A 22,349-nucleotide genomic window follows, 5' to 3' on the forward strand; every position below is an offset into this window, starting at 1 on the left:
TGTTTCTTGAAGGTGGAGGGTTTGACCAGATGGTAAATGTTCCATGATTTAATAGTACATTGCCTTCTGCAGAACCATACATCATTCTTTGGGAGCTTAAAAGTTGCTGATAAACCTCAACCTAGGATGTCTCATTTCTCAACCAGTCTACTCTGGGCCCACTGTTTCAGAGGATTATTAGTTGTGCTTCATTTCTGCAAGATAATAACTATGCTTTCCAGCCGTAAGGGACTGTAAACATAACAGTCAAGTCTTTATAGGACTGAATTCTGCCAACAAAGGGTCTACATGAGAGACACTCACAAATTAATAACATGCAGAAAGGAAACCATCACCATGAATGAATACTGCAGCCAAATGTGCCCCCTCCTGTTTTGAAACCCTTTCATGTATTGCAGTTTAAATTAGTGATAGGTCATTAAGGCCACAGCAGTCATTTTTAGGAAGAAAATGTGAGGCTGAGTTGAAAGACACAGGTCAGTGATACAGAGATGTGTATTAGTATGTGTGTATATATAAACATACATATGTATTCTATATATTCAATATGCTCAAAATGTGTGAGGAACAGAAGTTAGCAAGCTTTTGAATGTTTACCACGTGTCTTTACATATATATCTTTATTTCCAAAAGCAGTATTTTCACTTCAATGTCAAGTTTTAGTTTTTATAAATATTTTTAATAAAGGTCTAATCTATAATAATTTCTAGTTAAGTTTCCTAACTTTTATCATGAAGTAAAAATTCAGTCCATATGCACAATATTAAAAATTTGTCCAATAAAGTGTATTAATGTTAATAAACCTACTCTTTAGGGAAATTTCTTGACTCTAATCCTTAAAATAATTTTTATGATAAAAATATTGTTATTTTATAATCCTTGTTTCATATTTATAATGCTTCTTAATAAAACTGTAAAAAAATTTGTTATTATCCTCTACAAAGCACCTTTAAGATTTTGTTTTTAACATCCTAGTTAAGCTTTCTACCTACACGTATCTAAATTTGTTATTGATCTGCTTAAATTAACCTTAGTCATCATCTGATATAACTTATTCAATAAATGAGCTCTTTCATTACAACCCAGATATATGTTCATATGACCACAACTTTAATGAAAACCTCCCTTTTAAAAAATTTATTTTTAATTGAAGGATAATTACAGTATTGTGTTGGTTTCTGCCATACATCAACATGAATCAGCCATAGGTATACATATGTCCCCTCCTTCTTGACCCTCCCTCCCACCTCCACCCCATCCCACCCCTCTATGTTGTCACAGAGCCCCAGTCTGAGCTCCCTGACTCACACAGCAAATTCCCACTGGCTGGCTGTTTTACATATGATAGTGTATATGTTTCTGTGCTGCTCCCTCCATTCATCTCACCCTTTCCTCCCGGACTGGGTCCACAAGCCTGTCCTCTATGTCCGTGTCTCCATTGCTGCCCTGCAAATAGGTTCATCAGTACCATCTTTCTAGAGTCCATATATATGTGTTAATATATGATATTTATTTTTCTCTTTCTGATTTATTTTACTCTGTATAATAGACTCTAAGTTCATCTACCTCATTAGAACTGACTCAAATGCATTCCTTTTTATGGCTGAGTAATATTCCACTGTATATATATATATATATTTATATATTTTTATATATATATATATACACACCACAGCTTCTTCATCCATTCATCTGTCAGTTGACATCCAGGTTGCCTCCATGTCCTAGCTATTGTAAATAGTGCTGCAGTGAACATTGGTGTCCATGTGTCTTTTTCAGTTATGATTTTCTCAGGGTATATGCCCAGTAGTGGGATTGTTGGGTCAGATGATAGTTTTATTCCTAGTTTTTTAAGGAATCTCCATGCTGTCTTCCATAGTGGCTGCATCAATTTATATTCCCACCAACAGTGCAAAAAGGTTCCCTTTTCCCCACACTCTCCAGCATTTATTGTTTGCAGATTTTTTTGATGATGGCCATTCTAATCAGTGTGAAAAGACTTTGATGCTGGGAGGGACTGGGGGCAGGAGGAGAAGGGGACGACAGAGGATGAGATGGCTGGATGGCATCACTGACTTGATGGACGTGAGTCTGAGTGAACGGGAGTTGGTGATGGACAGAGAGGCCTGGCGTGCTGCGATTCATGGGGTCGCAAAGAGTCGGACACAACTGAGCGACTGAACTGAACTGAACTGAATATCTCATTGTAGTTTTGATTTGCAGTTCTCTAATAAATAGCTATGTTGAGCATCTTTTCATGTGTTTATTATCTATCGGTATGTGTTCTTCGGAGAAATGTCTGTTTAGGTCTTCTGCCCACTTTTTGATTGAGTTGTTTTTCTGGTATTGAGTTGGGTTAGCTGCTTGAAAACCTCCCTTGTTAATCAGCTCTGGATCCAAGGAAATTTTCTTGATATCAAGCTGTAACTCACTTGGAGCAACACATCTCCCACAGAGCAACTTGGCCACGTTCCTCTTCCATTGGCAGCTTTCAGAACACTTGAAGATACCGGTCATGTCTCCATTAGCCATTAATCTAAACATTCCCCAGTTCTCATCACGTTTCCTCACACATGGATTCCATACCACTAACCAGCATAGTGCCTGTCTTCTAAACCTACCATAGCTTGTTGGGACCCTGCTTAAACAATATTACTAGAATTTAGCACTTTCCCTGCTGCTTTGGCTGTTGTTTAGTCCTTTTATTTGTGTCCAATTCTTTTGTGACCCTGTAGACTGGAGCCCACCAGGCTCCTCTGTCCGTGGCTGCACTTAGAACCTAATTTTAGGAGGCTGTGGCTTCTCCATGCCTTTTTTGCTTCTTTTAAAGAGAATGAAGTAGAATTATCTTAATGCTGTGTGTATAAATGGCTGCTGAGCCCATAGGTGTCTGTCATATTCCTTTAGATTAGGAATGATTTGAGGTTAGTGTCCTATTTACTGTTTCAGCATAGCTGCTTCCATATACAAGGCACTTGATAAATGATTTTGCAGAAAAGCTTAAGCTAAGTTTTCCCTTTTATATACCTAAGCAATAATTCTTGAGCCCATTTTACATTTATCATGATTAAAGTTCATTGTTTTTGCCTGTGACCTTTTGGTGCTCTGTTTTTGATTCTGTTATCTGTCTTCTGTGCAGTCACTTTCAGGTTTTTGTGTGGAATACAGATTTGAGACGCATTCCTTTTGTGTCAGTACCATTGGATAAAAGAAATAAAAGGAAACTACTTTTTTCAGTCTGATACAGTGGCTTGGTGGGAAGTACACTTGATTCTGTAGATTTAATTATACTATTGTTATTAACACTGCTAACCTAACATTGGGCCTCCCTGGTGGCTCATTCTGTAAAGAATCATTTTGACTCGCAGAACTTCAGTTACTTTATCTTACTTTACCTGCCTCGAAGAGTTAATAGGATGGTCAAATATGACAGTATATTTAAAAGCAGTTTTAAAAGGTGTTTCAAAAATTATATAAATCCAAGATTTGAAGTTGTTATTGTTTTTGATGATATCTTGAGAATCTTAAGTGTTCCATAGAAATAGTTCTTCTCTGAAATTTTATGATTTGTTTTATAACTGCTAATCACCTAAGGTTTGAGTGTATTGACTAATAAAAATGTATTCACACATAGTTTTACTTCCCAAAAGTCTAGTAATTTAGTTTGTCATTGGAAATGGGTGGAGAGAAGAGTTCTTTCAGGGTTATGATCTTCATATTCTTGAAAAACATCCATTTACGTGGGATCACAATAAACTGGAAAATTCTGAAAGAGATGGGAATACCAGACCACCTGACCTGCCTCTTGAGAAACCTATATGCAGGTCAGGAAGCAACAGTTAGAACTGGACATGGAACAACAGACTGGTTCCAAATAGGAAAAGGAGTGCGTCAAGGCTGTATATTGTCACCCTGCTTATTTAACTTATATGCAGAGTACATCATGAGAAACGCTGGGCTGGAAGAAACACAAGCTGGAATCAAGATTGCCAGGAGAAATATCAATAACCTCAGATATGCAGATGACACCACCCTTATGGCAGAAAGTGAAGAGGAACTAAAAAGCCCCCTGATGAAAGTGAAAGAGGAGAGTGAAAAAGTTGGCTTAAAGCTCAACATTCAGAAAACTAAGATATGGCATCTGGTCTCATCACGTCATGGCAAATAGATTGGGAAACAGTGGAAACAGTGTCAGACTTTATTTTTCTGGGCTCCAAAGTCACTGCAGATGGTGATTGCAGCCATGAAATTAAGACACTTACTCCTTGGAAGGAAAATTATGACCAACCTAGATAGCATATTCAAAAGCAGAGACATACTTTGCCAACAAAGGTCCATCTAGTCAAGGCTGTGGTTTTTCCAGTGGTCATGTATGGATGTGAGAGTTGGACTGTGAAGAAAGCTGAGTGCTGAAGAATTGATGCTTTTGAACTGTGGTATTGGAGAAGACTCTTGAGAGTCCCTTGGACTGCAAGGAGATCCAACCAGTCCATTCTGAAGGAGATCAGCCCTGGGTGTTCTTTGGAAGGACTGATGCTAAAGCTGAAACTCCAATACTTTGGCCACCTCCTGGGAAGAGTTGACTCATTGGAAAAGACTCTGATGCTGGGAGGGATTGGGGGCAGGAGGAGAAGGGGACGACAGAGGATGAGATGGCTGGATGGCATCACTGACTCGATGGTCGTGAGTCTGAGTGAACTCCGGGAGTTGGTGATGGACAGGGAGGCCTGGCGTGCTGCAATTCATGGGGTCGCAAAGAGTCAGACACGACTGAGAGACTGAACTGAACTGAACTGAAGTGTATGTGGTAGTACACAGGTCTTTGTTTGTGGCAATGTAAATTACAAGCCTATGAAATGTTATTTACTTCTTGGAGAAAAATTCTGCATCAGCATTGTGTTTTGTTCTACTAAATTACCTTGACTTTTTAATTGATAGGCAGTTTATTTTAATTTTAGTATCAGTACTATAGAAAGTCATGGAAATATTTAATGATCATGTAGTTTGAACTCTCTGACAAGCAGCAAATTATCTTGTCTGCCTGACTTTTAATAGATGACTTTCACCCACTGGATCTGCCAAACTAGTGTGTAAAGATATTGTACCAGACTCTAAACTGAAAATTCAAATGGAAGTCAAATTCAGACTCATAATAATCAGCTTTTACTTTGTGCATGTCCCAGAATACTGGGGAGAATATTAAGTCAATCCTGACACAGATAGCTTTCGCTCATTCTGATTATGAGGATCTTAGTTTAACCCTTTCCTGTGTAAATTATTTTGATTCTTTAATTTCTACGATAACAAGTGATTTCACAAATCCATTTAGCATAAAGCAATCTTATGGTCATCATCTTTATAGTAACTCAAGAAGCAAACACTGAGAATGAGAGAATTGAATGAACGTACTTGCTTTGTTTTTTATTTCTGGCCTCTGAAGTTATATCAGCAGTCTTAGCCCACTTATCCTACATATAACAAGAATTTTAATAAAAGGTGGGAATATTTATGTCGAGGATCCTGGACCAAGGCTGGATTATATGGCTCCTGGATGTAGACATCAGGTGTGTGAGTCAGCTCTCACACTGATAACCATTTCTGAGTCAGGGACCCAACAAAACTGCATAAAGTGGAGTTGGATCAGCTGCCAGTTAATTAGTTTACAATGACATTTCTCTTTTTATTTTATTAAATAGGTAAAATAGACACATAGTAAAAACTAAGTTCAAAAAAGCAGAAAAGGGTATACAGTGAAAAATGTCTACTATCCTATGGCCCCCACCTTTCCTCTCTAGAGCCAACCCTGAATGTCAGTTTCTTAGGTATTTTCCAGAAAACTCTATACATTTATAAATAAGTGTGTGTGTGCACACGTGTGTGTGTGTGTGTATACCTTACACTTTTCCGTACTTTTTCCTTTTATATATTTTTGCTGCCATTACCATCAGCAAATACAGTTGTTTCATTTTTAATGGTTGCATAGGATACCTTTGTTTGGATGTTTGATAAATTTTTAAACAATCAACTCACAATTGGTGGACGTCAAGCTAATTTTTAATGTTTTCATACTACAAACAATATTGCAGTGAGTGTTCTGTGTATATGTGTACTACATAGCTGTAGGATAAATTTCTAGAAGTGGAATTCCTGGATCAAAGAGTAAGTGCATTATTTGATAGATGTTCCCAAATTACCCACTAGAAGATGAACTGTTTACAGTTTCATTCACAGTGGTTTTCAGATAGGATTCCCTGCTTCACCAGCCTCTACTTTTCTGTGACATCTCATGCCTCTTTTTTTCCCCCACACCATGCTGGATAAAAATCAGTAAAATCAAATCTCTTTTCAAGACTCCATACTGACAGTCCCCTTTCACTGTGTCCTCATTTCACCTTGTCATTATTTCTTTTCCAACATGCAATTATTTTATTATGTATAGATTATGATTACTTTTCAGTTATCACACTTTAATTTTCCTGATTACAAATTGCATGTGAGGGTATATTTCTTTCAGAAATATAAATGTCAAAGGGATTATTTTTAAACATATTTTCTAAAAACAGCTAATTCCATTAGTGGTTTGTGAACTCTTTCTTAGAAGTTGCACTCAGTTCCTAAGTGTTTGCTTTTTCTTATCACTTATTTCAGTGTTTTATCATTGTATTTCTTTATTTTTTATTGAAGTATAGTTTATTTACAGTGTTATGTTAATTTCTGCTGTACAGCAAAGTGATTCAGTTATAAATATATATACATTCTTTTTTTAATCTTCTTTTCCATTATGGTTTATCATAGGATATTGAATATAGTTTTCTATGGTATAGTCAATGTTTTATCATCTTTACCATCTAGGATTATCTGTTTTGGGGTCAGTAGTGGTCTCTGCTCTGATTACCATGACTTACCATAAATTAGTATAAAGTGTTTTTTAGATAGAATACACTTCTATAAAGCTACCAGTGATGTTCCATCTCTAGATTTCCTAATGTACACTAATGAGTCATGTGCAAGGAGACTGTGTTGTTGATTTGTGTGATCTGTGTCCAGCAAACATACAATAAGCGTGAGGTGTTGGGTTTTAAGAAACTCTTGAAAATTGCATTATGTTTTAAGTATGTTTATTGTATCTATTAGATGCTTCCCATTTAATCCTGTGTCTAATCTGGTCATCACTTTAGCCAGAAGTGTGTCCTTTATTCACCATCATCCTTTTGTCCCCTATTTCCATATGTCTTCTAATCAAAGAAAGCCAAAGCAATCACCAACTATTTGTGATAGTAGAATGTGCAAAATATCTTACAGTCCTGAAAGGCCAGTGTAATTGGAGGAGGAAGTATGAGTTGAGATTAATCAGAGAAACGCTGTTAGGAAACAGTGGATGCAGATTTTTTTTTTTAACTTCTCCAACAATGTTAGGGATTATTAATGATTGCAATTGAGTATGGTAAATTCTGGTAATTTGATATTAGTTCTATGAATAATACATAATAGATTTAGAGTAATTCCCTCACTTTCTTCTGTTCCTCAATAGAAATTTTTTTCTTAACAAATATTTTTATTAAAAATATTTTCCTGGTAACTTTAAGGTTAAAATAATTGCTACTCACTATCATCAGTGGACATGATATACTTATTAGTCCAGTGGGAGATGTTTTAGGTTTCTAAATAGGATGTCTTTCTTTCCTCATTGATTCTGTGGTTTAGTCGCTAAGTCGTTTCTGACTTGTGACACTGTGATCTGTAGCCCACCAGTCTCCTCTGTCCATAGGATTTTCCAGGCAAGAATACTGGAGGAGGTTGCTATTTCCTTCTCCAGGGGATCTTCCCAACCCAGGGATCGAACCTAGGTCTACTGCACTGCAGGCAGAGTCTTCACCGACCAGCTACCAAGAAAGCCCATTGATTCTGTATTCACCTTCAAATTAACATTATTGAAGGTTTGTATGCAGACAGTAGCATTAATACAATTATTTGGAGTGGGGCACATTTCTCTAACCATTCCTCTAAGAATAAGAGCAGTGGCCTTGTTCAAAATTTTCACTATAGATTGAGTTCATATGCTATTTATAGGCTAATCTGGGATCCCAGCCACTATTAATTATACATTTCTAGGTTAAATTTTTTCTATGTTCCAAAAAAGTCATGTATTTTTAAAAAACTCTTGACCTGAAACTCATTCTAAAATTGAGGACTATTTCTATTTTAAGTGTTTCTCCAGGAATTACATAGTAGATAACTGTTATTTTGTGCTTCAAGGCTGTTATTAAACAGTCTTAAAATATGTAATTTTCAGTAATAATTAATGTCGCTTACATCTTTTCTTAGATTTTAAGTTTTCTTTAAAATTATAGAATGAGTCTAGATTTTGTGTTAAGTTGCTATATTTTATCTGTCCCTCAATATGCCAGGAGTGTGACTCAGGGGGAAGAACCCTTTAAATTGTAACAGTTAAAATTGTTTTTGTGCTTTGGAGTAATCCACCAAAAAGATAAAGCAAATAAACTGGTAATCATCCAGCCATAAAACTTTTTCCTATATACTCCCCAAAACCTGAGCAAAGAGCTGACAGATGTGTGAAGCTTTGTCCAACTTCATCAACTGCCACTGGGAAGAAGTAAAATTCCAGAGTCAATACTTATGAAACAGACACCAGAAAATCCATCTGATATAACTCACTGCCACTCCTGTGAAACTGAAATGTTTGTGTTTTTATTTTAGTGACATTGTACGCCTCCTGTATTCTCCTGGGAGTGTTCCTGAATAGCAGTATACCTATATTTTTTGAGCTTTTTGTGGAAACTGTCTACCCAGTTCCAGAAGGAATTACTTGCGGAGTTGTCACTTTTTTAAGTAATATGTTCATGGGAGTACTTTTGTTTTTTCTCACATTTTATCACACAGGTAAGAAATTTGACTCTTCATTTACTATCTAAATGTGTCCATTAGGAGTGAGGTTTGTGGTGCTGATGTATAGAGAATTATGTGATGAGTTCTAAGGCAAATCACTTTATTTGCGCTTTCACATGCTAATAAAAGAAAATATCTTCAGTTGCTTTTCTTGAAATGCATCCTAGCCTAATGTAATGTACCCTAACCCCTCGCACACACCTGGAATTTCTGATTTAATTAACTTGGACAGGGGCCCAGCATTTCTGCCTAACCCTCCAGGTAATTCTAACATGCTGTTTCTCATTGAGAACCACTGATATCTTGCTTTAAAAAAAATTACTTTGACTCTACTGTCTTAACATAAGGTTGAAATTAAGGTCAGGGATATATATGTAGTTTAAAGCTTTATGGATAATGATAGGTCACTCAAAGAGCAGATCCAGTGTATAGGACAGCTTGTCCAATGAACATTTTATGATTACAGAGATGCTCTTTGTGCTGTCAACGCAGTAGTCGCTAACCCCATGAAGCTAATGCAGCTACTAACCTGGGGTTTTCATTTTATTTCATTTTGATTAATGTAAATTACACTTAATTGCTACATGTGGCTGCCGAATTGGTCAGTGCAGGTATAGTGTGCAAAGAAGGTTAAAGTTAGAATCCAGGGGTATGCCTTTGAAGAAGAGGGAGGTCCTCACAAAAGAAAGGATTAGGGTCCTCAACCCATGTGGAGGAGTTCGCCTTGGACCAAAGGAGGTGGAGAGAAGGCAGTGTACATGCCTTAGAAGCAGACATCTCTGCCAGAAACATCTGGGCCTGGTACATTGCTTGGGGAGAGTTCCTTCTTGATGTGACCAACTTTTCTGTTTAGAAGCCAGTTCATCTATGATGAGCTTGTGGGAAGACAGTGGAGGAAGGGCCTAAGGAGAGAATGAATAGCTTTTGAGGGGATGGGAAGAACTGCTGCAGAAACAGCTGCAAAGCTCACTGGGCATGTGGAAAGCAGACCCCATGGTGTTGGGGTCGGCAGCTTTGTAGTGACTCTGCTTTACAGTTGCTTGGCTTTCTCTGATACTGTCTTTTCTGCAGTCCAGATTTTGTCTCACTGGTTTACAAACTCGGGGCCCAATTATCTAGGTTTCTTTTTCGCATTTTAAAATAAAGATTTATACTTATTTTATACTTCTATACATCTTATTTTTTATTTTTTACTTGTGAATTGTAAATATAAACCTTTTATTAATTTTTAGTAGGTTTCTGTCCCATTTTATTTCATCTTAAACAAATGAATATTACCACCTTTTTTTTTCTGGTTGCTGTTTCCTTGACTACTTATCAGATACCAGTAAATATGGGTAATTTGTACATGTAAGAATCTAATTTATAGGACTCAAATATAAGAAATGCTCTGAAATGTGACACTTCATGAAACCTAATTGTTTTCAGGAATCCTCATAGGCTTTAACTGAAATAATAGCGACAATAACATCCTTGACTGGAAAATAAAGTTTTGAAACTTTAACAGATGATGAAATAGAATCTCCCTGAGCTTTGGACAGCTTTTGGCAGAGCACTTTCACCTCACAGCAAAATCCAAATGCTATATTAATTTCTTAATATAATTAACAATAAACTAGATCATTTCTGTCAATCAGTAATTCAGGAAAAGAAGTTTTCAGCTTTGCTAAACCTGATATCCATTTGGTTTGCCCTATGAACGACAGTAATATTTTCGAAGGAGATCTTAATAAAGTCAGACCACTGTTCACTGTCCTCCTGGAAACGTGTGTTTCCATTAGGGGAAATGCCATCACCAGGTGTCAGGGGAAAGTCTTTGCCTCCAGTTAGTTTTCTAAATGGAATCATCTAACGGTCATTAAGTTATCAGCTTTAACCTACTTCAGTAGTGTCACAGTTGACAAAGATGGCTGTTGCCCTTAGAAATGGTTTTCCAGCTCACAGACACAGGTGGGCTGTGTGGTCCTTGCAGCCTGGCTGAGCATGCACGGTTTCTCCTATAGAATGGAAATTCCTGAGTCTTCCCAGCATTTAAAAACATCAACAGTAGATGCCAGATCATGTTACCCTTAATAGACTTCTTGCACATGACCTATAGAATATAAGAGACATGTATTTATTGGTCAGTTTAAGGCAGGAACCACTCCTGCACTGTCTGAGTGTGGAGGAGGCCAGTGCTTTCCTACCACTGTGCTCAGCCAGCAGAGAGTCTCTGCCGTTCTCCTGGTTCCTGCATGTGGCAGCTTCCAATTTGTTCAATGGAGACAGGCATCTGTATGTCAGTCAGTGCTCACTCCTCATTTTGCAGGTTCTTGGTGACCAGATACAAGCAGACATTTGTGTTTCTTTGTCACAGGCAGTGTTAGAAACAGTACCATTTCTGTTAATTCCTATCTCACTGATATGATCGAGTGTTTATCTAGCTAGGGGAAAAAAGCTTCCCTCTTTTGAGTTGGCTTCTGATCACATGTTCTTACACATATCTGTATAGATAGATGTTAAAGGTTTCTGCCTAAACTCCATGACTACTGTGAAAAATAAAACTTTAAATAAAAATTAATCAAACAGGATGATTTTCAGGACAAAAAAAAAATCTCAGTATGTTTTGACATTTTAGAGTTAATGAGAAAATCAATGTGAAAGAGCTTTGACCAGGGCATGACTGGCACTCACTAAATTTTTTTTTTCCTTCTGGATAAATTTTTTCCCTTGTGGATAATTTTTTTTTTTTCTTTCTGGTGATGATAGGAATTTAAACATCTAGGCTTCTATTTTTTTTTTAATGTTTTTATATGCTTATTTTTCAGTGTGTGTAAGGAATACAAACAAACCCACACTCCACAACTTTCTAAGGCTAAAAAGTTATTAGAAATATGAAAACTCTGTTGAGATTCTTTCCCTTATGATTAGTTAATCTGCTCCCAAGAAGTTCCACAGCAAAATTCAACATGCCCTTATAGCCTAGATGTGATGATACAGAAATGACAAATCTGAAAACAATTATGTGAAATTATTTCCTAAACTTTTAGTTCTACAATGTGATATGCTAAATGTTGTATATGATAAATTCCCTTCCATTAGAACCAGTGTTTGAATGTCATAATTCAGTCATTTTAAATCTGAAAAACTCGCCCAGAAGTTAGTTATGTGTCAGAATTCAGCTATTAGTTACATGATTGGAGGGTCTGATTTTTAATCATCATAAAGATCGGTGGTTTTTTAGATCACTTCTCAAGGCAGTACTAAACTTCCTGACCGGAGTTTTTGTTTCCCCACCATGTGCCATCTGGTAGATGACTACATCAGATGTGGCTTTTCAGAGCCATACAGACTAACCCAAAATGACCACATTAGAGTGCTTTGCCTGGCAAGATAGGCTCTAGTATTGATTTGCCTGCAGATCACAGCCATTGCCGTCATGGATGATGAACGTCACATGGGCTTCTATACCAATGCCACTTGACTTACGTGGAGCCCTAGGCCACGGAGTTTCCTGTTCTGTGCTGATTCTGCTTTGGGAACCTGGGGCCCTGTCAAAGATTTCTTAGAGTTTGTCTGACTTGCGTTTTTCAGGGTCACTTTCAAAAAACGTTACTTACTCCTTAATATAATCATATTTGCAAAACTGAGTTGCTTTCTGTAATATTTGCTTTGCAAATCTCAGTGAGTTATTTCAGATAGCACAGTGATGTTTTATCCTAATGACTTCACATACAAAATCCATTTGAGAATGCTGTTATATTCTTTAGATGCTCTAAAATGTATTCTAATGTGCTATTTTTATAGTTTGTAGGTTGTTCTGTAGTTTGTATTGCCTGGGTTTTGTTGTTGTTCTAGAAGCTCTGCAACAAGTTTTGGCTAAAAGCAATAAAGGTTTTTAACCCAGTCTTTCATTTTGAAGTAGCCAACCATGAATTTGAGGCTGTGTTGTGTGCTGAGGAGGGAGGTATTGTCTGGTGGTTACCAGGAGAACAGGTTCAACAGGTGTATACTAGTGAGAAGTAATTTTATATCTAAGAATAAAAACGCAATGTGATGGTCAAAGCTATTAGGTAATTAATGTGGAGTGAAGGGAGTATTACGCTGTGAAATCATGGTGTCAGATGGTTCTCTTGAGATACAGTGGAGACAGTTTTGTTAAATCACCATAATTTTGGCTAAATCAACAAAGTAAGTAGAAGGCTGGTTTTGGAAAGTGTGTTATTCCAAGTTATTTGGAATCAGACAAATAAGTTGAAGGTGGTAGAAACTGAAGGTGTGGCATCACTGCAGGGAAAGATGAGGTGAAAAGTAGAATGGTTCATCCTAATTAGTTCAGTCCCAATAGAGCCTTGGCATTTTGTGCAGAGCCCTGAAACATAGCACGTGTCTCACTGTAAATTTGTAAATTGAGAGTCCGCAGGCGGCAGTGCAGGAGATGGCTGAGGACCAGCAGAAATGTAGAAGCGAATCAGGAGCCTTGGAGCAGGAATTTATATGCTCTCTAGTGAAAGGCAAAGGGCAGGAATGTTGGAAAACCACGCTCACTTTAAAAGATACAAAGACAGTTTTGACGGAAAAGGACTCTGTTGGTTTAATCATGTCATATGACCCTGGACTTCAGAGAACCACAGTTCACTTCACTCCTGCCAAATCAAGTCGAACTTTTAAGCAAAGCCATTTCCTGCACATCAGAGCCACTTTAGCTGTGATGTATGTGAATGGTTTTCAGTGGAAAATGCAGAATTTTTCCTCCCTGACCTTCTTTCCAAACAGTAATTTCTCAGAACACTGGTAGTTGGGTGAGCCAGATGAACTCACTGTAGAGTGCACTTGGCTTTTTGGTGACAGGTGTGCACAGTAGTGAACATCAACCAACAAACCATGGCACTGGAGAGCAATTTCGAGTTATTTCTGGAAATTTCATCTAAACCTAGGTAGAAGGAATCATTTTACAGTGCTGATGAAATAAAGGTCTGCTTTGGCCGTATTTGACTAATTTCTAGGTTTAAGGAGAGCTAGGACAAGTTGATCGTTGTTACACATGTGTTACTCTAGCTCCCATGAATACAGTCTCTAAGGTTTAGAAAATGTCCTTGACGTAGATTCCTTGTCAAGTGATGTACTTCCTGGGCTACTGCTTTAAGCAGATTTTAAATTTGACCTTAAAGTCAGAAATGGTCACTTTTTGTATAAACGCTATGCTGTTATCTCTATTTTGCTGCTTTTTTTCTCTTATTTTTTCACTGCTTCTTTTTGCCTGTTAAAATTATCGTCAGAAATCCAGAGGCTATCTGGTTAATATAAAAGCAGAAAATGCTGGGTATGCCATTTCAGGGAATATTAGAATAAAGACAAAATCCCAAAGATCACAGCCTTTCTGAGTATTTAGATTATAGTCAATCCAAGTAAAGGACAGAAACCAGCTTTGTGTAAAAAATACCATTGAAATACACATCTTTGTTGCGTGCTGTAGAATAGCATGTCTGACTTTTAAAATGTAGAAATGGAGAGGTTAGGGAGGCTGCTTTTGTGAACATATTCCAGGGAAAAAATGTGTTACAGCACCTTTTCTTACCGGTTAGTTTTCTGATTTCCATTCCTGAGCATAAATTGCTCTTTTGGCCATATGAATTATGGATTAATCTAAAGCAGCAGCATAGAAATCTTTTGGATGATTTTTGAAGATTAAGGCAGTATTAGCACTCTGTAGAAACAGAGAGGGAAAATATAAAATGTATAGCAGTGCCCAAAGGAAAAAATGTACTAGGAAACATATTTCCTTTGTTTTTGTTCTTTTTTTTTTAAATTGAAATTGCTGAATGGATATTAAACTAGAGAAGTTAACCACCCCACCCACCCTCCATCACCACCACCACCACCAGATTCTTTGTCCCAAGAAACTGCTCACTTCTACACCATAACCTCAGAACTGACTGACAGAGGGGTCGGGATAGAAGGAGGCTGAACAGATACATGGCTCCAGGGCCCCCGGAGCCAAAGGAAGCAGCACAGTGGGCTGGGCAGCAGGTGTGTTTTGGTACCAAGAGACCCAAGATTGGCCTGTTGGAGAGTTCTGAATTCATGAATGAGCATTTTTGAAGAAGCACATTCTCAATTCCTTTAAATCAAAAACATCGTTATTTGAATTGCCTGTTTAGGTGATTTCTGTCAATTTTCTGGTAATTGGCATCATACATAACCATTCTGTTGGTAGGAAAAAAAGACTAGAAAGAAGCCAGTATTCTCAGTAGTATCTCACAGGGTCGAATTAGGATTCCTTTTATAATGTTTTACATATTATATATATATACTGTGTTTTACTGTGGTTACTGTATGATTTTTTGCTGAGAGTTAGGTATGTCTTTCCCCCCAAATATAAAAGTTTTATCTTAATTCAGGTGATTTTGTTTGTCTGTCTAATCCACCAGATATTTCAAAACAAGGGTAAGAGTCATGGTGATAGAGGGCACTTCATATATAATTAAACAAACTAACATTTAAAGGGCATTGATTTTTTTTCTTTGAAGTAAGATTTGTTTTGTTTTGTCTTGCCACTGAAGCCAAGGTGGATTAAACTGATGAAAAGTCATAAGCAATGCTGATTAAAAATACCCACAGGAAAGCCCTGTAACATATTCCATGCATCACTTAGACTCCAAATTTGTCACTGTTTATTGAAAGCCAGTTTTGAGGCATCCCAGGGCACATTTATTATGAGTGCTTATTTTAAGTGCTTTTGAATGCAAAGCAAGCAGGTTGCAGCCAGCGTACAGGTGGCGTTCTGCTGGCGACATGTGGATGCTTACAAGCGCATGTTTTTGTCTTGCAGAGCTGTCTTGGTTCAACTGGTGCCTTCCCGGGTCGTGCTTGCTCAGTCTCCTTCTCATTCTGTGCTTCAGGGAATCCTATGACAGACTGTATCTTGATGTGGTTGTCTCAGTTTAACAGCACAGACTCAAAGGAGTTTAGAAGGAGACTGGAAATCAACACTGCCTACTGCACATTTGCTTGGAATTGCACAGAAAACAAACAAACAAACAAACAAAAGGAGAAGAGAGAAACTTCATTCAGAGGTTTTGTTAGGTTACAGGCGATCACATTAATCTAATTACTACTAGGTCATAATAATGTGGAACTTGAGTGATAATAGTGGATTTAAAACTGTATCGGTGACATAACCTGTGCCAGAGTCGGGTTAGAAGTGTGGTCTTACCCAGAAAGCACTACCTAGGTAATTCCCTCTATGTTTTGTGCCAGTGCTAAGCTACTGATTGGTTCATTGTAATTATGAGAAGGAATAAAGGGTGCCTATCACATGAAGATAGCTCCTTCCCTAAGCCACATATCAGAAGAGGAAGAAATGCCACTAACCTCTAAAGAAGTTTAAACCCTATATCAGATTTTAATTGTAAAATAGCCAACAGGTGTATCAATGATAGAAACTAGCCACATGTACACTACATTTTTTTTCTAATAAAGCAATTTCTTATATGACTCCTGATTTGTAATTAGATTGGAAAGCTTTGGCCACCTTAATTATGGTGGCCAACTGCTTTCTAGTGACTTCAGAGCGCATACTTTGTGTCTCGATCTTAACTTATCCTTGTTTCTGTGAAATACAGTTTGATCTACTAGGCTCTTAAATGTTTATATTGAAGGTGACTAAATGTTTAATATAGTTGCATTAAATGCTGTATGAAAAAATGTAATTCCGTTCTGATTTAGCACTTTGTGAAAAATGAAATGACAAATCCCACATTACATCCTGTGTCTTTGGGCAGATATGTGTGTGGTGGCATGGGATGGGAAATCCAGCACCAGCTGTTATTTACCAGGGTTGCATTTTATTAAATAACCCTTATTTGAAAATAACAATTTATAGCCTTCAAACTTTCAAATCTGTGGAGTGATTTCTGAATTCCTTCCTTGTATCTCCATTCAGGGTATAAAATATTCAGTTCTATATGGAGTCAGTATATTGGAGGGGGCAGTATTTTGCCATTTCCTGCCTTCTTTCTGTAAATGACGGCTTTTTCAAAAATAACACCCATTGGACAGCTCTTAGACATGTATTTCACTATGACATAAAGTAATATGCTCTGGTGGGGTTATGGTATTACCACTCTCCAGATTTACGTAATTCTCCTCATGCAAGAAAATCAAATACTCTCTCAAAATGTCCAAAATAATATTTTACCTTCATTGTTTTCAGCTTCCTCCAATTCCTTCTCCTTTTTGGTCACTTAAAATCATATCTTCATTGTCAACTATATATGTATATATATTTATTATTTTTTGAGGATGTGAGTACAGTTTTTGTCAGCTAAGTATCTATTTTATTTGTCTTTTCCTGGACAGGCAGAGTGTAAGCCAGCTCCTTCCATTAGCCAGGGTGCTGAAGTTAGGTTAAGGGGACCTGGTCAGCATTTGATCGACTCACCTGCACACGTGCACACACACCGTCACACATAGTCCCATATACTCCCTCCATTCCCCCTTGGTAAGTTGAAGCCTATGCATTAACTCACCTCCATCCTAGAGGAAGAGACTGTTACCGCCAGCCTTCTAAGATCCTAAATTGTGCAACCTGGAAAGTAAGGAAATCCTCAAATTTAATATCTGTCTTCAGTCAGCTTTAGACCACCCCCCTTTATAACCTCCCTGCTAATAAGTCAGCAGCCAGAACTAAAGGAACTTGCTAAAGAGGAGAAGAAAACCTCTGAAAGCGAGGCTTAGTTCCCTTTAACTCGGTCATTCTTCTTAAAAATAAAAGGAAAGGAAAGCAGAATTCTTCAGTGTAACTGAAAGCCAGTCAAGACCCAGTCCATGACCCAGGTGCTAAATAACCACCACCCCCTCCTGTTTAGAATAAGGCTAGAAAGGCAAGGGAAGAATTATGATGGTTTTGGTTTTAGTGAGAACTGTTGTGTTTGAGGGCATTCCTATATAAAATTTAGCTATAAGACTTCTCATGCAGAGCATTTTAATTATGGTTAATTCTATTTTTAACACAAAGTGAAAAATAATGTTAAAAAGTGTTGCCTAAATGACTGATTAGTTCAAAGACATCCCAAATGGGTGGTGATTTTAAATTCTTTTGTTGTACCAGGCACCAATCACTGTTTTTAGCATATGTGAAATGAGATGAGATGGGTCTGTCTCATTTACTTCTGCTTAACCCCTCCAGCAGATAATTGTTCTAATCACAAACTGCAGCTGTTTTTTTAAGTGATCAAAATTTCACATACCAAACCTGATAGAGCACCAAAAGGCTCTAGGGGTAGGGGGAGGATTACACATTATTTTCTAACCTGTGTATTTCAAAAAAAATTTTTTTTTACTTTTTGTATTTCTCACATGCATCAAAAGACCAGCTGTTATCTCTGCACTTTATAAACAAACATTAAAGAGTCCTAATTAGTTTTATAATTTAAAAAAATCTTAACCCTCTACTACTTGCCAAAGGTCACAATTCTAGTTAATGACAAAGTAAAACTAACTATAACCCTCATCTTCTGACTCCCAAAGTAGTGTTTTTCTCTGCCTCACAAAATTGGAGCTTAATTTGTGTATACTTCGGGATGTTCATGAATACACTCTCATGTTCAGAAATGATGGGGCTTAAGAGTAAAATGCCCTTAAAATGAGGTGATTGCTTGATTCTAGGTAAAATCTGTCTTTTTTCTTTCTCTCTATCCTGTTAATATTCTAACATCTCTAAAGTCTTAGCTTGCAGTGAGTGACAGGATCTGAAAAGTTTCTGATGAATAATTCAGTCCTCATAAACAAAGTTAGTAGCAGTATTAATTGGTAAGGACATGTTACAATATAGTGTAAGTTCCCTGTGGCTTATCAGAGAATACTTCACAGTTTACGGGAAGAAGCATTTTTTAAATATGGTGCGTAGTGGAGATACAGAGCAATTAGATACACAAATGCATTTCACTGGAGGACGGAGCTAATAAGCTAACAAGAGGGAGTCAAGCACCATTTTGTATATTTAAGCATATATAGCCTCAGGGCCATGTTTTAACATAGATCATACATTCATGTTTAATTATTGAGAATGCTTAAAGCTTGTCTTTATGAAGCCTTTCTAATGAGAGATTCAAGCTAAGAGATTTTAAATTGAGGAATTGAATTCACATCTCATCTTTTAATTCTCCCTCTTTTTTTTTTTACTATTTTTATTAAAATCTAAGCATTCATCTTGCTGTTTGCATAAGTACAAGCTTCATTTTAAACAAGATCAAATGCAAATGCATAGTAGATTTGCTTTAAATTAATGTTAAAAATCACATTAATTTCACATTTGTCCTTAAAAAGTAAATACAGGAAATACTGTTACTATACAAATGCAAAAGCTATGATATGAAGAAAGTGTCCTATTAAAAAAGAAACATAGAGAGAACTATGAGGATATTTCATCAGATCTATTTCTAAATGTAGGAAAAATAGAATTCCACTTTGTAGGATTATAATCATACAGAAAAGAATGAGATATTCTTTTACTGTATTATCACCAGTTTGCTAGTCTGTTGGGAAATATAAACAATACAGAGGCGGGAGAGCGTTGGACCATCCCATAACCAAACTTAACAGGGAGAGTTTTAGGTGCATTTTTAATAGCATCCATTGTGCTCAATAGTGGTGAGTTTCTGCTCAGTAGGCAGACATCTGGGCCACTCTGAACACTCATGTCCTTCCAGGTCACCTCCTGGTTCAGTTGGAACCTCAGACTTAGGGGGTGGCCTCCAGGGACTAATACCAAAGCCCTTAAGAGACCCCTGAGAGTGTCACCTCTGGCTATGGGATGGGAATGATAGAGGCTGTGGGTGGAGTACAGGGAACGTTGTTCAGTCGCCAAGTCATGTCTGACTCTTTGTGACGCCGTGGACTGTAGCATGCAGGCTCCTCTGTCCTCCGCTATTTCCCGGAGTTTGCTCAAATTCATGTTCATTGAGTCAGTGATATTCTCTAACCAGCTCATCCTCTGCCATGGCCCTAAGTCTCTCCCCTAAACCACCCTTCTTTTGTAAACAATTTTAGTTTGCTTTTGGTCAGGACTGAAACATCAACCCCTTGTTTCACGTAAAAGTTTCCTGAGGCTCCTCTTTACTGTCCTCACGGTCCTGTGCCTCAGTTTTCTGAACACTTGCACGAATCTGCTCTCAGCTCCATCATGGTCTCTGCTTCCTTGAGCTGACTTCCTAGCACAGGCTTCCTTACCCTCACCCCTCCCTAAGACCTGGAGCTAAAAGCTCAGTCTCTTTCCTGGCTAGTAGTAAAGCCAGATACCCAGGCTGCCCTCTCCTGAACAGGATGATAGCATGAGCAGAACACAAGCAAATCCAGAAAAACCTAACAGTTCTTCTCACCGCCAGACCTTAGAAATTAGAATATTCCCCTGCAATGGGAAGGGAATTACAAAGATCTCTCACAAGCTTCCCTAGTTATTATTTGCTGTACTTTTAGAATGTGGACTAACTTGGCTTATGCATGTAGTCTTTCTCTTGTGCGTTTGAACCTGGTACACTTCAGACAGTAGCTTTCCATCTCAGCCAACACTCAGAAAGAGAGCATAAAACCACAATACCCTGGCTGTTCTGTTCATGCAACAAGGGAGAATTAATTTTTTAAAAAACAGCTAAAAAATGAGATAAAACATGGGATTCATTTCAGCAAACTTGGAGAAATGATAAAAACACATCAATCCATTTTAGCTGTCAGTTCAGTTCAGTTGCTCAGTCGTGTCCAACTCTGCAACCCCATGGACTGCAGCACACCAGGCTTTGCTGTCCATCACCAACTCCCAGACCTTGCTCAAACTCGTGTCCAGATCGGTGATGCCATCCAACCACCTCATCCTGTCATCCCCTTCTCCTCCTGCCTTCAATCTATCCCAGCATCAGGGTCTTTTCAAAGGAATCAGTTCTTTGCATCAAGTGGCCAAAGTATTGGAGTTTCAGCTTCAGCATCAGTCCTTCCAATGAATATTCAGGACTGATTTCCTTTAGAATTGACTGATTGATTGGATCTCCTTGCAGTCCAAGGGACTCTCAAGAGTCTTCTCCAACACCACACTTCAAAAACATCAGTTCTTTGGAGCTCAGCTTTCTTTATAGTCCAACTCTCACATCCATACATGACTCCTAGAAAAACCACAGCTTTGACTAGCTGGACATTTGTTGGCAAAGTAATGTCTCTGCTCTGTAATATGTTGTCTAGGTCAGTCATAGCTTTTCTTCCAAGGAGCAAGTGTCTTTTAACTTCATGATGGCTGCAGTTACCATCTGTAGTGATTTTGGAGCACCCCCCCAAAACAAAATAAAGCCTGTCACTGTTTCCCCATCTATTTGCCATGAAGTGATGGGACTGGATGCCATGATCTTAGTTTTCTGAATGCTGAGTTTTAAGCCAACTTTTTCACTCTCCTCTTTCACTTTCATCAAGTGACTCTCTAGTTCTTCTTTGCTTTCTGCCGTAAGGGTGGTGTCATCTGCATATCTGAGGTTATTGATATTTCTTCCAGCAATCTTGATTCCAGCTTCTGCTTCATCCAGCCCAGCATTTCTCATGATGTACTCTGCATATAAGTTAAATAAGCAGGGTGACAATATACAGCCTTGACGTACTCCTTTCTCAATTTGGAACCAATCTGTTGTTCCATGTCCAGTTCTAACTGTTGCTTCCTGACCTACAGACAGATTTCTCAGGAGGCAGGTACGGTGGTCTGGTATTCCCTTCTCTTGAAGAATTTTCCACAGTTTGTTGTGATCCACATGTCAAAGGCTTTGGTGTAGTCAATAAAGCAGAAGTAGATGTTTTTCTGGCACTATCTTGCTTTTTCAGTGATCAAACGGATGTTGGCAATATGATCTCTGGTTCCTCTGCCTTTTCTAAATCCAGCTTGAATATCTGAAAGTTCACAGTTCACGTACTTTCCTAGTATGTGAGATGAGTGCAGTTGTGCAGTAGTTTAAACATTCTTTGGCATTGCCTTTCTTTGGGATTGGAATGAAAACTGACCTTTTCCAGTTCTGTGGCCACTGCTGAGTTTTCCAAATTTGCTGGGGTATTGAGTACAGCACTTTCATATCATCATCTTTTAGGATTTGAAAGAGCTCAACTGGAATTCTATCACCTCCATTAGCTTGTTTGTAGTGATGCTTCCTAAGGCCCACTTGACTTCACATTCCAGGATGTCTGGCTCTAGATGAGTAATCATATTATCATGGTTATGTTGGGTCATGAAGATCTTTTTTGTATAGTTCTTTGTATTCTTGCCACCTGTTCTTAATACCTTCTGCTTCTGTTAGGTCCATACCATTTCTGTCCTTTATTGTGCCCATCTTTGCAGGAAATGTTCCCTTAGTATCTCTAATTTTCTTGAAGAGATTACTAGTCTTTCCCATTCTATTGTTTTCCTCTATTTCTTTGCATTGCTTACTGAAGAAGGC

General features: G+C 37.8%; 1 protein-coding gene across 1 annotated transcript in view; it reads left to right on the forward strand.

The window, feature by feature from the left end:
- The window catches only part of SLC49A4 (solute carrier family 49 member 4), a 101,123-nt gene extending 84,473 nt beyond the window's left edge, over positions 1 to 16,650 (forward strand). Inside the window, exons 8-9 of the mRNA XM_068980353.1 lie at positions 8,719 to 8,901; positions 15,719 to 16,650. Of these exons, the coding sequence (XP_068836454.1) occupies positions 8,719 to 8,901; positions 15,719 to 15,834 (299 nt within the window). The 3' untranslated portion in view covers positions 15,835 to 16,650. The remainder of the gene's footprint in view (positions 1 to 8,718; positions 8,902 to 15,718) is intronic.
- Positions 16,651 to 22,349: the final 5,699 nt, after the last annotated feature.

The sequence above is a fragment of the Capricornis sumatraensis genome, chromosome 1 (genome assembly GCF_032405125.1).
Source record: "Capricornis sumatraensis isolate serow.1 chromosome 1, serow.2, whole genome shotgun sequence".
NCBI classification, from domain to species: Eukaryota; Metazoa; Chordata; class Mammalia; order Artiodactyla; family Bovidae; genus Capricornis; species Capricornis sumatraensis.